This window comes from Anser brachyrhynchus (genome assembly GCF_964034855.1).
Source record: "Anser brachyrhynchus genome assembly, chromosome: 13".
NCBI lineage: Eukaryota > Metazoa > Chordata > Aves > Anseriformes > Anatidae > Anser > Anser brachyrhynchus.
The window spans coordinates 16,846,021-16,859,558 of record NC_137708.1 but is presented as its reverse complement, the minus strand read 5'-3'; the positions used below and the strand labels follow the sequence as shown (position 1 = coordinate 16,859,558).

Genomic DNA, 13,538 nt, shown 5'->3' with positions numbered 1-13,538 from the left:
TTGAGGGGGCTGAGCAGTGGAAAAACAAAGTGGCTGTTGACGTTATTCCACTGGGATAAATACATTTCTCTGAAAGGAGCGTGGTGGTGGTGCAAGCACCAGGCTGAAGTCAGGCGTTTCCCCCAAAGCAGGTGCAGCCTGGGCAGCACCTGACTAAGCTTCCCCTCGTCAGTGCCCTGACAAAACATCTCAGCCCTGGAGGATCAGGCTTCTGAGGGAAGAAGAGAGTTCAGCCCCTTGGTATCTTCAGATTTCTTGGCAGGGAGAAGTTAATTCACCTAAACTCTGCTGAAAAGCTTGAAAGCGACTCAGGGTCCACCAGCCTGCTTGCCAGTGGAGATAATGGGAAATCAGGTCTTTAGAGCCAACAAACTGCTGAACTACTGGTGGAGTCCCACGGCTTGGAGCTGCGCTGCAGGGAACAGAGCACAGCGGCTGACTGCGAAGCGCTGGGCACACGCTAAAGGCCTGCACCTCACTTCTGCACTCTCAAAGTTCCGCTCAGCCTTTGTCTCAGCTTTTGGGTTCAATCTGCATAAAACAAATGAGTCTAGCAGTTTTAGCAGTTGTTTTTCTTACCTACTGCTCATTCAGATGTTTCCAAACTGTCAGTTTTGTAGCAGTACATCAGGAAAAGTGAAAATTTAAATTCTGAGGCAGGATTTATGATCATGTCACGTTACAGGTTATTCTAGCATCTCTGCCCAGCATCCACCCCATGCTTTTACTTGGGGTGCAAAGCTTTTACTGCCATGGCAAAGCTTATACAAAGCATGCTCAGGGCTTTATGCTTTTGGGCTTGCCCCGGCTGGTGTCACAGGAACTGTCCCCGAATTTCCCTCCAGCGCTGAGAATAGATGGTGAGCACAACCCAGCAGTTGCTTGGCCTCCTCCAAGTGCACCCAGTAGAAGACAACATTGGTTTTCATCCCGGCAGCAGACCTTGGGAGCAGCTCTTACAGCAGCCTGGCCGCTCCTGGAGCAACACGCGTTACTCTGTGGACCATCGCATAAAGAAAGCCAGCAGCAGGTCACTCTGCTGCTGTTGTACCACGGCAACGTGAACTACTTTAGGATCACGATGGCGGCATTTAGAAAGACTGCATTTCTTTCTAATCCCTAAACAGCACTATTTTTAAACACACCATTTAGAAAAGTCAGTCATGCTCATTTGGCGTCTCCCTCTTCCCCACAACGGCACCGACCCCCAGTCTTCTCTTCACGGGCAAGAATCTCTCTCTCTAGCCAAGCCCTATTCATCTTCTCGTCTGTTTTGGTGGAAGTGAAGTGCTTCCACCATAGCCACTGTCAGGAATTTTGTCTAGTGATTCGTTTCCTTCATAATTAAAAATGCATGATTAAAACATTTGTGTCTCAGAATGTTGATACATTGATCTTAAAATAAAAAGTCTGAAATTCTACCTCATTGTGGGGAAAAAAAACAACACAACGACTACATAACTTGTGCCAATTCAGTATTTTCTTTTAAAAGAATCTTCTCAGAAAGGCACAAAATGAAAATAAAACTTAGTCGTGAAAGGTGCAACCATTGTCCCAGCCCTGTGAGCCTGCCCTTATGCTAAATGCCTGCTTAGTTGCAGCAGCGCTGGCTTTAGTCACTGAGTATTGCAAAGTACTGTGAATAGCTCGGGAACATGCTGCTTAGAGTAACCCATCCAAACATATCTGGCAGGACTCAGAGCAGAAACAAACCCATGTGAAGACTCACACTTGGAAGTGAAGGGTAAAATAAATGGCTGGTCTTCAGCCTGCTTTGAAAGGCATCGTGTGGACCTCTTATGTCTGTGCTTTATCTCTCAAAGGTGACCCTTGAAGGACTTTTTCTTAGATAAATAAGACTTCGGGCTTTGGAGAACGTCTTTTTGGGGCTTAAACTCCCTTCTGGCTCCATATGGCATTGGGTAGTACACAGAAGCTGTAACTGGAGGTGAAATCCTTCCCCCATATGGTACCAGCTTCGTTATCCTTGGATCACATTTTGCTACTAGTACATTGATACTTCTGTGTAATAAGAATGGTGACGAGCTTTAGTGAGCACTTGGTTACTCTGGTTTGAAATGTGCTAAACTGCTTTTGAGCAACGGAGTCAAACAACACAGGACAGACAAGAGGCAGAGGGGTGCAGTGTTGCCATGAGTGAGCTTAGCCCTCGGAATTGGCTTCATGGGCAAGAACAGAAATGGTGACAATGAGACATTTACCTTCCAGGGCAATTCTGCACTCTTTGTTTTAAAATTATTTTGATGCAAATTCTACCAGCCAACATGCACTCATCCAGAAAGTGAGTACAGAAGTGATTCAGTTTAGTCTGGTTAAGCACTTGAACAAGGCAGTCCCTGGACTCTTCGCCTTTTTTAAGCTCCCATTTCGCCTAAAAGCATGATGCAGGTCCTGATCTCACTACTAAAGAATTCGTGTGTTAAAAGGTTAAGAACATATTTTTTTGGATTTGTGTTCTTTGGAGCACTAGCGTGTTCACCTCCTCCCTCCTTAAAGGGCACTGAAAAGGCTAATTGCTCAGGCAGGGATCTAAAGTCACAGCAGCTCCCAGTGATATCAGCCCTGGATTAGGGCTGAATATTGGCCTTGCTCACCTTTGCTATGTCCACTGAATTAACTGGAGGTCGACCGTTTTCCTGAGTCAGAGAGAAGCTTTAGGCCATTGCAAGACTACAGAGGACTGAGATTTTGCTAGAGGTTTCGTGAGGACAGTGCTCAGCTGTCCTGAGTGTTGCTTTAAAACCCAGGCAGCTAAACTTGGGGCCTGAATCCATAGCTGGAAAAGGCAAAATGGGAATCAGGTCTGCTGCTGGATACGTCAAACTCAGCTGGGCGCTGGCAGGACCCAACCTTGCATGTGGTGAAGAGACTGGACCCTGTGTGGTTTGGAGAGCTTTGAAAACACAACGCCCGGGGATTTTCAGTTCTAGCCACACTCACCAGCTGTACGCAACTTTACAGTCAGTCACATCAGCAGCACCTAGGTTTTGTGCAGTGTCCCTGCGTTACTTACCTGAGACGTAGAACTCAATGCTCCTCTCTTCTTCGCCAATCTTGTTTGAAGCCACACAGTAATAGATCCCCGATGCGCTGCTGTTTTCCATAGTTAGCGTGCTCACAATCTGCCAGGCAAAGAGAAAAATTAAAGATGCTGAATGTAGGGTAGGCTTAGCAGAGGGGTTTGAAAGTAGTGGGTAAGTGTATAATTTGTGGCAGAATAGTTACCAAAGGAGCTTCTAGCCATGAGTGATGCTGACAAGCATACAAGTGCTCTCATTAGTTTGTTGGTCTCATCTCACATCACCTCATCCCAGTTAATTCTCTCATTCCTTCCCCATGTGAAAAACAGGTTTGTGTATGACAACATCAGCAAAGAGCCCAAAGTGAAGGACCTGGAAGATTCATCCAGGACATTGCAAATCAGCCCCACAACCACCTACTTTCTTTTCAGCTTTTCAGTTATGGTTTCCATGGGTGACAGGACGCGCACACTTGCACCGGAAGCAGGTCATTCATAGGGCTGTGATTGCAGGGTTTTGCTCCGTTTTGATATAACCCCAGAGAATGGGGTGATGCAGCCCCTTTGGGCCCCAGCTCGCTCTTATGAGTGGTCCTGGGAAGCACCTTGATCCCATAACCCTTCCCCTGAGCCCCGCTGGAATCTGTGCGGTGCAGTAGGAGACCCTGGAGAAGCCGCGTGTGGTAGGACACTTGGCAAACGCACAAGGAAGGGGCGGTTCATGACGGAGAAGGGAGGAACATTTGTCCTGAGCTTCACCACACGGAAAAAGGAAGCAGCTCAGTCACTTGTGGGGGCTGAATTCACACACCTCTTCAACAGCTTGTGCTCTTTAAACATCCTAAGCCCTGCCTCTATACAGGGCCTGGCTAACGAGGAGCCAGCCATATGGCACTCCCCTCTCCCTGCCACGATGCGCCATCACAGGCTTATGGAGAACTATCCATGGGTTGTGGCTTTAATTATTTCTAGTTCTTCCTTTGGACTGCTAGCAAGAAAGTAGGGTCTAGGCCACCATAGCAGAGATGCTCCTGCAAGATTTCTTTGCTTTCCCTGCAGCCATTCACTTGAGGAACTCTGAGCCCTCACATTTGGAACAAATATCACTTTCTTTGCCGTCCTCTCTTAATGACTTTGAGGATCAAAACTGATAACACCCTCTGGCCGTTTGTCCTTATCTCCAGAGAGTGCTTTGAAGTGCACAAAAGCATCTCTCGACTTTCTTTTTAATATCCTAAACTAAACTCACACAAGACATTCCTTTGCTCCTTGTAAAGCGGCACCATGAATGTGTCTATAGCTGTGCGGAATGTATTATCAGAGAGTTATTTCAGATTTTCTGAGCTTTGGCACTTTAAATCCTGTAGGGAAATGAGTTTCAAAGGTTTTGATCCCATATGCATTTTACATTGTAAAGGGCAGTGTTTTCCTTTTCACCTCAGCAGAATAGTGGGTAAGTGGAAAAGTATCCACTTTTCATGGTTACAAAACACAGAAATTAACCAAAAATGGGAACAATCCAAATTTAGGGGTGAAAATAGGAGACCAGTAAACCCAGCTCCCTCTGGTGTCCACCAAAGAAAGAGCTGTGCAGTTCTGATTTATTTATGATGTGAAAATAACTCTAACGTGGGTATTGAATCACCCAGGGAGGCAGTTTACTCCTCTTCCTTTTTCTATTCCTGTAGCAGTGGGCCTAACGCCGCAGGTTAGTAACAAGCACATGTTCAGAGCACTGCCCCCTGACTTTGAGCCCTAGACACTGCTTTTTGAACTACTGCTGAATCAGGAGAAAGATCTTTCTTCTTGTGATCACTTGATCTAACAATTTCATATTTGAGAGTAGAAAAAGCCACTATAAATGTATGAGCTGAAACTGATTCTCCAAGGACAGAAGAGGATAAATTTGGACAGCTTTTTAACAGCTATTAGTCTTGCAAAGTGACAGCTCTAGATGGGAAGTCAAGAATAATACTGTAGAGCCAGTTAAAATCATAAAGGGGAATGTAATTATCCATTTTGGTCTATGGCCAAAGTTTTAGGGGTGATGCTGTGACTCTTCTAAAAACGGTTGCAATGCCTCAAGCTGCATTTGGTGGCCCAGAGGTAAATGCACCCATACGCTCATGCACACACACCACACACAGATGCCAACATCTCCAGCTATGTAGGTCAAGAAAAGTCTGACATGGTAGTAGGGAAAAAAAAAGAGCCAAATCGCTGTACCAGGATCTTGTCCTAGCTAATCTCAAATGTATCTAGATGTGAAGGTGAAAAAGGTGTTAAAACGATGGAGGGAGACAAGCCTGGTCTGTGGGCAATATCTTGGGAAAAATTCACTGTGGAAAAGAGAGGAAGGAAATTTCTTGTTTGTGTGCTCGAACTCCCTGCTCTGTGCTGGGATACCCATTCCATACACACCCGAGCACAAGAGGGAGCTCGGTTTGCTCTCACCTTCCAGCTAGCACCTCCCAGAGCCCTCCAAACTGGGACTTCCAAAGCAGCAGCATCCAGCAGAAAACGGTGTGTGATTTCAGAGCCAGAAGTGAATGGAGTGATTTTTTTGTAATAAGAGGAATCCCTTGAAATCAGTATGCATCAGCTTTTCGTTCTGTCTGTGTGCTCCTGGGTAAATCCCTGAGACTGGGAGTCCGGTTGTCTTTGCAGCATCTTGAGTAAAGCCCCCAGCTGCCAAACTGCCCTAATCCTGGTTTAATCCTCAAGAGTCTGATGTTTTGGAACACAAACATGTAATACCAAAGGGCGTCCAAATTTTCTTCCCCTTCATAAAACCACAGTTCTGTCTTTCACCAGAACAAACCTGAAAGAAACATTTAGGAAGGCAGCAGTAGTGGCTGCTTTTGGAAGTATCTGGCCAAATCAGTCAAGGATATCACTTTGAAAAGTAGCCCCTACTAATCCAGATGTTAAAAAAACCCTAATATTCACAATGCAAATGTTCTGGCAGTTCTTCATCACCTGGTACTGTAGACAATCCAAGCTGAACAAATGTTATCCCTGTGACATTTGTCTGTACTTGGTCCTAATGGCAGGTAGGGATGAGGGGGTTGTTCTTCTAAATGCCACCCCTGTGCTTCCAATGCAAGCATTTCAATGGATGTATGCAGAAAGGAGTTGAATGGGAAAACGGTTTTAACTCGAGCAACTGAGCGTAGGAATCTTTTCTCATTATTAACAGTGAAAACTGTTAGCAGGATTTCCTCTCTCAGTGGAGTGGCATAGTCCCAGCATTTGGGGACATTTAGCATGGCAAAAAAAATCTGAGGAGTTAACCTACTTCATGTGCTTAGTCCATGCAGCTGGCAAAGTGCTTTCCATTCCTGGATTCAAAGCCAGGATAGCAAAGTTTGCAACACATTGGCATTTGCTGCAGCACTCACAGAAAGAGTGTAGCTGCATGGGACCCCCGGTGGGCTCCCATCCCTCCTCAAAGCAGGGCTCACTGCAGAGCCGTTCCTGAGCCGTTCCCCCCGGACAGCCCTGCTCCCAGACAGCCCAGGGCTTGCTGGTAAGGTGCAACAGTGGCACTGGTGGGAAATCTGCAATTATATCAAAACATTGCATCTCTTCAGTGGAACTACAATTCCTGAACTGCTGACAGCCTGGAAGTTAGCACTTCTAACTTTGCTTTCCACCCAATATCCCAGTCGAGAGCAGTTCAGCCTAACCAACACTTTAACCCTTGCCAGTGCACTCCAGCCCCAGATGGCAGCACGAGCTTTGGGGCTGTTCCTCCTTTGCTTCTGTGCAGGCTGCGCTGGAACCAATGGAATTAATAACAACTTATTGGCATGTAATGTCTAGACATCTTCCTAGTGGGAGCTGGCCTGAGATCCTGTGAGCTCACTGCATGCCAAACTCCAAACATCCTTCAGACAATAACCAGTTTTGATTGCCTGTGTTGAATTTGGAAGTAAAGGGCTCCATTTCCTATTACTTAACCTAAAGGCCACCCAATACTGCAAGCCCAAGGAAGGGCTTATTAGCTAATAAATAATTACTGTAAAAGAACAAACCAAATTTAAAACTCAGTAAGAAAAGAAATAAAACGACTGATCTGTGAAGAATAGCAATGGCAAGTAAATAGACATTGCTGCTGAGAGAACCCGTAACGGAGGAGTTCAATGAAGTCCATATGCCTTGCACTGTAATGTTCCCGAACTGATAAAAACAAGCCACTTTAGAAGCAGCCAAATAACATTCCACAGCCCCGTACCATGAGTGTTTTAAGACATCTTGTAGTAAGGACAGGGCAGCAAGGCCTTTTTTTCAAGCTGGAGCCAGCATGAATTAATCTATCTTGATATTCCTTGCTTTCTCTTTTCTTTGTCTAATCCCTCCCTCCAACAGCTCTCATTAACAATTCTCTCTTTCACTTCGTTAGCTGTATGTGGGCGAGGATGAGGAGTAAAAAAGTGGGTGGAAAACTTCTCAGCTGTCTAACTCTGGCAGAGCTGGGGTGGAGGTGGCTAGAGGGAGATGAAATTAATAGGAACTTGACTAGAGACCCTGCAAGGAAATATTCAACTAGCTCCCAATCCATCTACTTGAATGGCAGAGAATAGCACTTATTTTTATAGCCTGACAATTCCGATCCATGATTTTATTCATCCATTCAAAACATGCTAAAGGATGGACTGAGGACAAGTGATAAGAGCAGTCTGTCAGTTGAATGAGAGCTTGCAGGGTTTGCTCTTCTCTCTGGCAGTGGGAGTTTCTCTCCCTGCAGAAGGCGAACAGTTACCTCCCTCAGAGTACGGCAGAGCCGAGGGTAGTGCTGTGTGATGGGAGAGGTGCTGAATGGGGCAGAAAACCTAGGGAAACCAGAGGTCTGAGGTTCCTCTTAAGTTACTGGTGCGCATTTCTAGTAGGGATGGACTGAGGGCTCTCAGGGTAGACGTGCAGGTGCTGGCCAGCCACGAGCAATGACCACCCCGTGCCTTCCCCTCGCACCCAAGTCATGGCAGTAACGAATCGCAGAGGCTGGGGAGGACAGAGGGCCCTCTCTGCTGTCCCTGCTGCCAGCCAGGCTTCCCCAGAAGACTTGCCCAGGACATTCGGGACCGTGTGCTGCTGTGCTAGGGCAGTGCCTGAAACATCTAGGCGCGTCTCCCACATTTGGGGTGCTTCGTTCAAACCCCAGAGGCAGCTCACCTTCCCCTGCCAGAGACTTAACGTGGCAAGTTTGTGGGAGCTCACCAAAACCAGCACCCACGCAGGGTGACATTTAAACAGCACTGCTGAGCTGTTCACATGCTCGTCACCAAACCCACCCCACTGCTCTAATATCATCCTTTTGTTCCTCCGCGAGGCTTAAGCCTGGCATTTTGGGGTCACTGTCTGGAGTGGTAATCAACTTCCCCAGCAAAATTGATTCATGGGTTTCACTGCAAAAACATGCACATGGCCAGGCCACGCTCTCCTATATACATGAGGGAGAGGAAAGAGAGATGGAAAGAAACCTGCAAGGAGGGCTGAATTCTGTAGAGATCTTACTGTTCTTTTCTTCTTTTCTCCCAAGCTCAAACCAGTAAGACCAGTTTACTAACAGGAAAGAAAATAAAATAGCAAGCTAGTGCCTTGCAACATGAAGAGGAAATCCAAGCAATTCATGCAAACAAGGGTGTTTCACCTGGCATTAAAAAGCAGTCTTCAAAGGTAGCTACATAGCAGTTTAAATCACAGAGTGAAAACTTTGGTGTTGACTTAAAACTGCCAGGCAAATGAAGCTGGCACTATGTCATTGCTGCAACCAGCTATTTGACCAAAATTTCTATGAACTACTTCATACTGTTAGTGATAACCGCATGCTTTCCTTTGGGAATGAGACAGCCTTTAGGATGACAGGAGGGGGTGAATTCATCTCTTTATCTTGGAATAATAATGGAATAATCACTATGGCAAAGATGACGAGATCTCAATCGTACATGCCACTTTCATCAGATGCCTAAAGATCTCAGTGTGAGCCTGCGCTACTGGAAAAATCCTTGCTTGCTGCCTCTGCAAGCTTGTTTTTAAGCAAGATTCTGGATCTGGGAATTTCTGGATTCATTCCCATATTCTTAGCAGCTCTAAAAAGTTTATGCATTTTTTCAAATGTCTGTGAACAAACGTGTCGCTCCAGTTCTTTGAGGGCAACCTGCAGGGACACTGAGCTACGGCTGAAATCCTAGAGACTAGGTAAATTCCACCTTCTGCTCTGAGACTCCAGCTATTGTCGGACAGACTCAAATCACACAGGAAAAATAACCAATCTCAGCTAATCCCAGCTTCATAACACTGCCAATAAAAGCCACGCTCAGTCAGACTCCAACGTCTTTATTATTTCATGTGGCTAGTCAATGCAGATGAATTACTTGCTAGGGCATAGTGGGAACAGATTGGGTTGTTTCCTGTCTATTTATTTTCTGGTGGGAATAAAAACTGATAAAAAGCAAGGAAAAGTCTGAAGGCTATGGGATTTCATCAGTATCTTTTTTGAATTATATTCTATTATCCAAAGGCTTCACTTAACACAGATAACCTTGGACTTCAGAAAGAGGGAAGGAGAGGAACTGTCTGCTAATGCAAGTGGGGAGACAAAGTGCCGAAATCTGAGATTCATAAAGTCTAGTTTTATTACTTTGAATAAATCTTAATCAGGACATAAAAATTATTAGGAAACACCTCAGAATGTGTTTTCAACCATTGGATCAGCAGGAGATGAAAATAATGAATATGTTATAAATCGTAAAATTATGTAACTTGTAAAGAAGCATTGTTATGAAACTTTAATAACGAAATATGTAAAAGCTTAAGTTGAAGGGTGTGGGCTGAGCTTTTGAACATGTCTAAAAACGGAATATTTCAGGATGCCCAGAGTCTAAGGAAAGGGCAGAGGTGGCTGTGCGATGCGGACTAGCAGCCTCAGGGCTGTTTGTGGTCCTTGAGGTGTAAGCAGCAGCAAAGCTCTTAGGGAACACAAGGAGTCCTTTGGAGGACCTTGGGGTCCTTGAACCGAGGTTCCCTCATGGCCCCCATTCCCACTGAGCATCTACCCCAGTGGTACCTCCCCTCGCCCAGCACTGGCAGACAGGACACTCGGGCACATGGGTGGTGTCAGGAGCCACCTGTGCAGAGGTGCTGGGGTGTCCCCTGGGGCAGCGGAGCACTATTTCTCCTTGGATTGCTGTGCCTGCTTTTATTCTTTCTGGGGAAATCAGGGGATAGGGGAAAGCTGTGAAGTCCCTAATCATGCACCAATATGGAGCAAGGATGCATTTGGAGTGCTGCACTGAATTCAGGAGCTCTGTAGCACTCCTAAAGCACCTCACTCAAAGAGACTGCAGCCAAATGCCATCTTTAAGCCTGGGATCAAACACAAATTTCACCCTGTTATGTATTTACCTTAGCAAAGTTGGGAAAAGAAGAACTGGGAGGGGCATACATAGACATAAGCATAAAATAAAGAAAGAAAAATGTTTTTAATTTTGGTTGAGGTGTCTTGCTATCCCAGGATGTGGGACAATCCAGCAACCAACAGATAGTTTTTGAGTCACAGCAATGGTGAAACTCTTCCCTTTCATGTGGGGACTAACATAAATTTAAGACTGATCATCAGACAAAAAGTAAGCTCTTAGATCATATATTTTGTCAGGCTGTATATATGGAGAGTAACAGGAGCCACAAAAGCCACAAAACTCTTGTCTGGCCATGCAGCAAACAGGAAGGTTTAGAAAAGGAAGAAAATGTGTAGGTACATGTCGCCGACCTCCAGTTTTTGCAATTGGAACTCTGTAGATAGTTGTTTTTACCTAAGATCCAAAAATCTTAGAGAATACATTAAAGACAGACCTTATGGGACACTATAGTATCTAAGTAAATCCAATTTCTAGGTATCTTCCAGCAAAGGGACAACTCAGGAGTGAAATGTGAACACCAACTTTCTTCTTCCCAGCCCAACCTCCATGTTTCAGAGCTCTGTTTTAGATTATGTTTAGAACTGGAAAGTCTCCATGAGAAAGAGCAGATGGCTTAGGCACTGATCCTGCCAGATGCTGATTTAGTCTGGACCCAGTCCAGAAAAGCACTTTAGCTTTGCGCTTAACTTTAAGCATGTGAGTACCCCAAGAATTATCACATGCTTAAAGGTACACCAGGATCCGAACTGCAGCACTCAGCACCTTGCAGGTGTCAGCGCTAATCTGAATCGCCCACCTCAAAACACGTGTAGCTGCAAAACCAATCCTACAGCCACCAACGTCAGTAAGTCCATCAGGGGTAAATCAGCTCTCTGAGCAGGACCACAGCACCTTCTGCAAGGCATAGGCAAGAGTCTGTGAATCTAGAGCAGAAAAGCTTGTGGCATTTTCTCAAGGGTTAGCATGGATGTGTGTAAACGGTGTCACACAGCATCACCCCGTGTCACCGCAGGTCCCCGAGGCATTTAACAGATAATTCATGGCTGGGATCTTTGTAGTTCATGCAGGAAGCATGCTCCAGCACGATCTGTTTGGAAGGAGAAGCAGGTAGGGAGGTGGAGAAGGAAGGAGGTCTTGCTACCCTCCTCAGCTCGGTAACATGGTTGGGGACCTGAATGGGAAAGGAACCGTCCACACCTCCAGCTGAAACAGGCAGGTGCTGCAGGCGTTCAGACACTCTGAAATTCAGCCCAGCTATCTCTGGCTGTGGTAGGCCTCTTAAATTACACAGTTGTTTAAGTCCTGCTACTGGGAGAGTAGGCAAGGTTGGGTAGTACAAAGTGCTAAGAGCAGAGCATTTTAATGAACTTGATGCCCTTATCAGCTGGGTGCACTTCACAGGACCCCTCTTGCACTGAAGCAGTCCTACACTTCCTCAAGGCTGAGGGAGACAGAGAGGTTTTTGACCCAGAAGTCTTTGGAGAGTTTTAAACAGGGTAAGTGACATCATTGCCAGAATCCCAGCATTTATAAACAGCAGAGATCTGAAAATGATCCCAGGGCTGTGGAATTTCAAGCATGCTAACAGCCAGCAGCAGCTTGGGAACCATGGGGAGAGCGCTCTGTGTGAGTGCAGCATCCCCTCCGTAAAGCCCACTGCTATTCCGTGACATCAGTGCTCAGCTTTCCATCAGACACATACCTTCCTTTTATCCCCGTGCTTCATGGTCATATTTTCAATGCTCTTGATCTTGTTGCCTATGATCATGTTCTCCTGAACCAGAATTTTTTGCCCATCAGGGTTGCACCTGGAGGTGGAAAAGCAGAGGTGATGTTCAAGAACCCAGCTCACTGCAGATAACCCAAGGAGGCACGATTAAATGAGCGAATGTCATTCTTACATTACAGTCTTAGGTCTTAAAAAATTCTAAAACGCTCTTGCTGATAGAGATCATTACCTCTTTCTAAAACCGCTGTATTCCTCCATCACAGCATTTTAAAGGTATTTAGGAGCCACCTCCACAAAGGTGGCCAAAGATCAATGCACGAGCAGCCAGGATAGTCCCCAGACATTCTGAAGACTGAAAAAAAGAAAATACTGGACACCTAATAATATCATGTTCGTTTAATCTGGCTAATAAGAGTGATACTGCAGCTCAATGCAGCTATGGCTCTTTAAGTGTTCTTTTGAGCACCTGCAGTGCATTTCAAACTTCAAAATGCCAGTCATTCAGAACAGTGTGCGGGGATGGGTGTTACTGAGTATGGCTGTCTGTCTGCTGAGCCTTCTGACATAAAATGCAGGCTGAGGGAGTGGGACGGATAAATAGCGGGCTAGCAACACCAGAAGGCTCCTTTAATATTGCATATTCACCAAAAGACAGCTATATCTCTGTTAGTTCTCAATCTTAATTTTTGAGTTACGGGTGAAGAGCAGTGTATGGCATGCTGCACATGTCATGCTGCAAGCTGTAACTGCACCACCCAAGGTAAAGGGCTTTTCTGTCTTCTTTAACACCAACCCTTTAAATAACTGAGCAGATCCGCAAGCCTTCTCTAGCTTTGGAGCACAAAGGCTTCGGCAGGCTGGAGCTCCAGGGATGCTGGCTAAGGGCACTGCCAGCTGTGCCACTCCAGGAAATTTCTTATTTTCAAATTTCCAGTGCAGCTCCAGTCCAGGGTAGGTGTTGGGGCCCTGTGACCCTGTGACAGCAAGCTGGTGAAGTCAGTTCAGTTCCACACCTAGCTGCAGTTGGACATTGTGCAAGTCATCACGATGCGCGGCAGAAAGAAGTGTCCTTATCACCTCCTCTGCCCACGGCCAGTCCCAGCAGCCTTGGAGCCCACAGTAGCAAATTACGATTGTGGGAGGGAAAATGCATATAGACTTCTTTAGGTGATGAGCAAGGGCTGATACTGCTGAAAACGAGTCTGTAAACCAGCCATGCCTTAGCCAAATACGCATAAGACACATGATCAACACCCTGGGCTAAGGGAGGGTTTATAGCTCTCCGAACAGCCTAATTAGAAGATGCCCTGTGAGACTTCCTGCAGGGCACAATGCCGTCTTGAGGACG

At 45.9% G+C, this 13,538-nt stretch overlaps 2 protein-coding genes across 4 annotated transcripts in view; one reads left to right on the top strand and one right to left on the bottom strand.

Annotated features, from left to right (window-relative positions):
* LOC308177135 (uncharacterized protein) overlaps positions 1-13,538 on the top strand; it is a 302,639-nt gene that overhangs the window by 143,613 nt on the left and 145,488 nt on the right. The window lies entirely within an intron of this gene.
* The window catches only part of LOC308177116 (vascular endothelial growth factor receptor kdr-like), a 137,653-nt gene that overhangs the window by 46,058 nt on the left and 78,057 nt on the right, over positions 1-13,538 (bottom strand). For all 3 annotated transcript variants that reach the window (XM_080553854.1, XM_080553856.1, XM_080553855.1), the window contains exons 11-12: positions 12,164-12,269; positions 3,035-3,143 (exon numbers count right to left, since the gene is read on the bottom strand). In XM_080553854.1, coding sequence (XP_080409980.1) covers positions 3,035-3,143; positions 12,164-12,269 — 215 coding nt within the window. The remainder of the gene's footprint in view (positions 1-3,034; positions 3,144-12,163; positions 12,270-13,538) is intronic.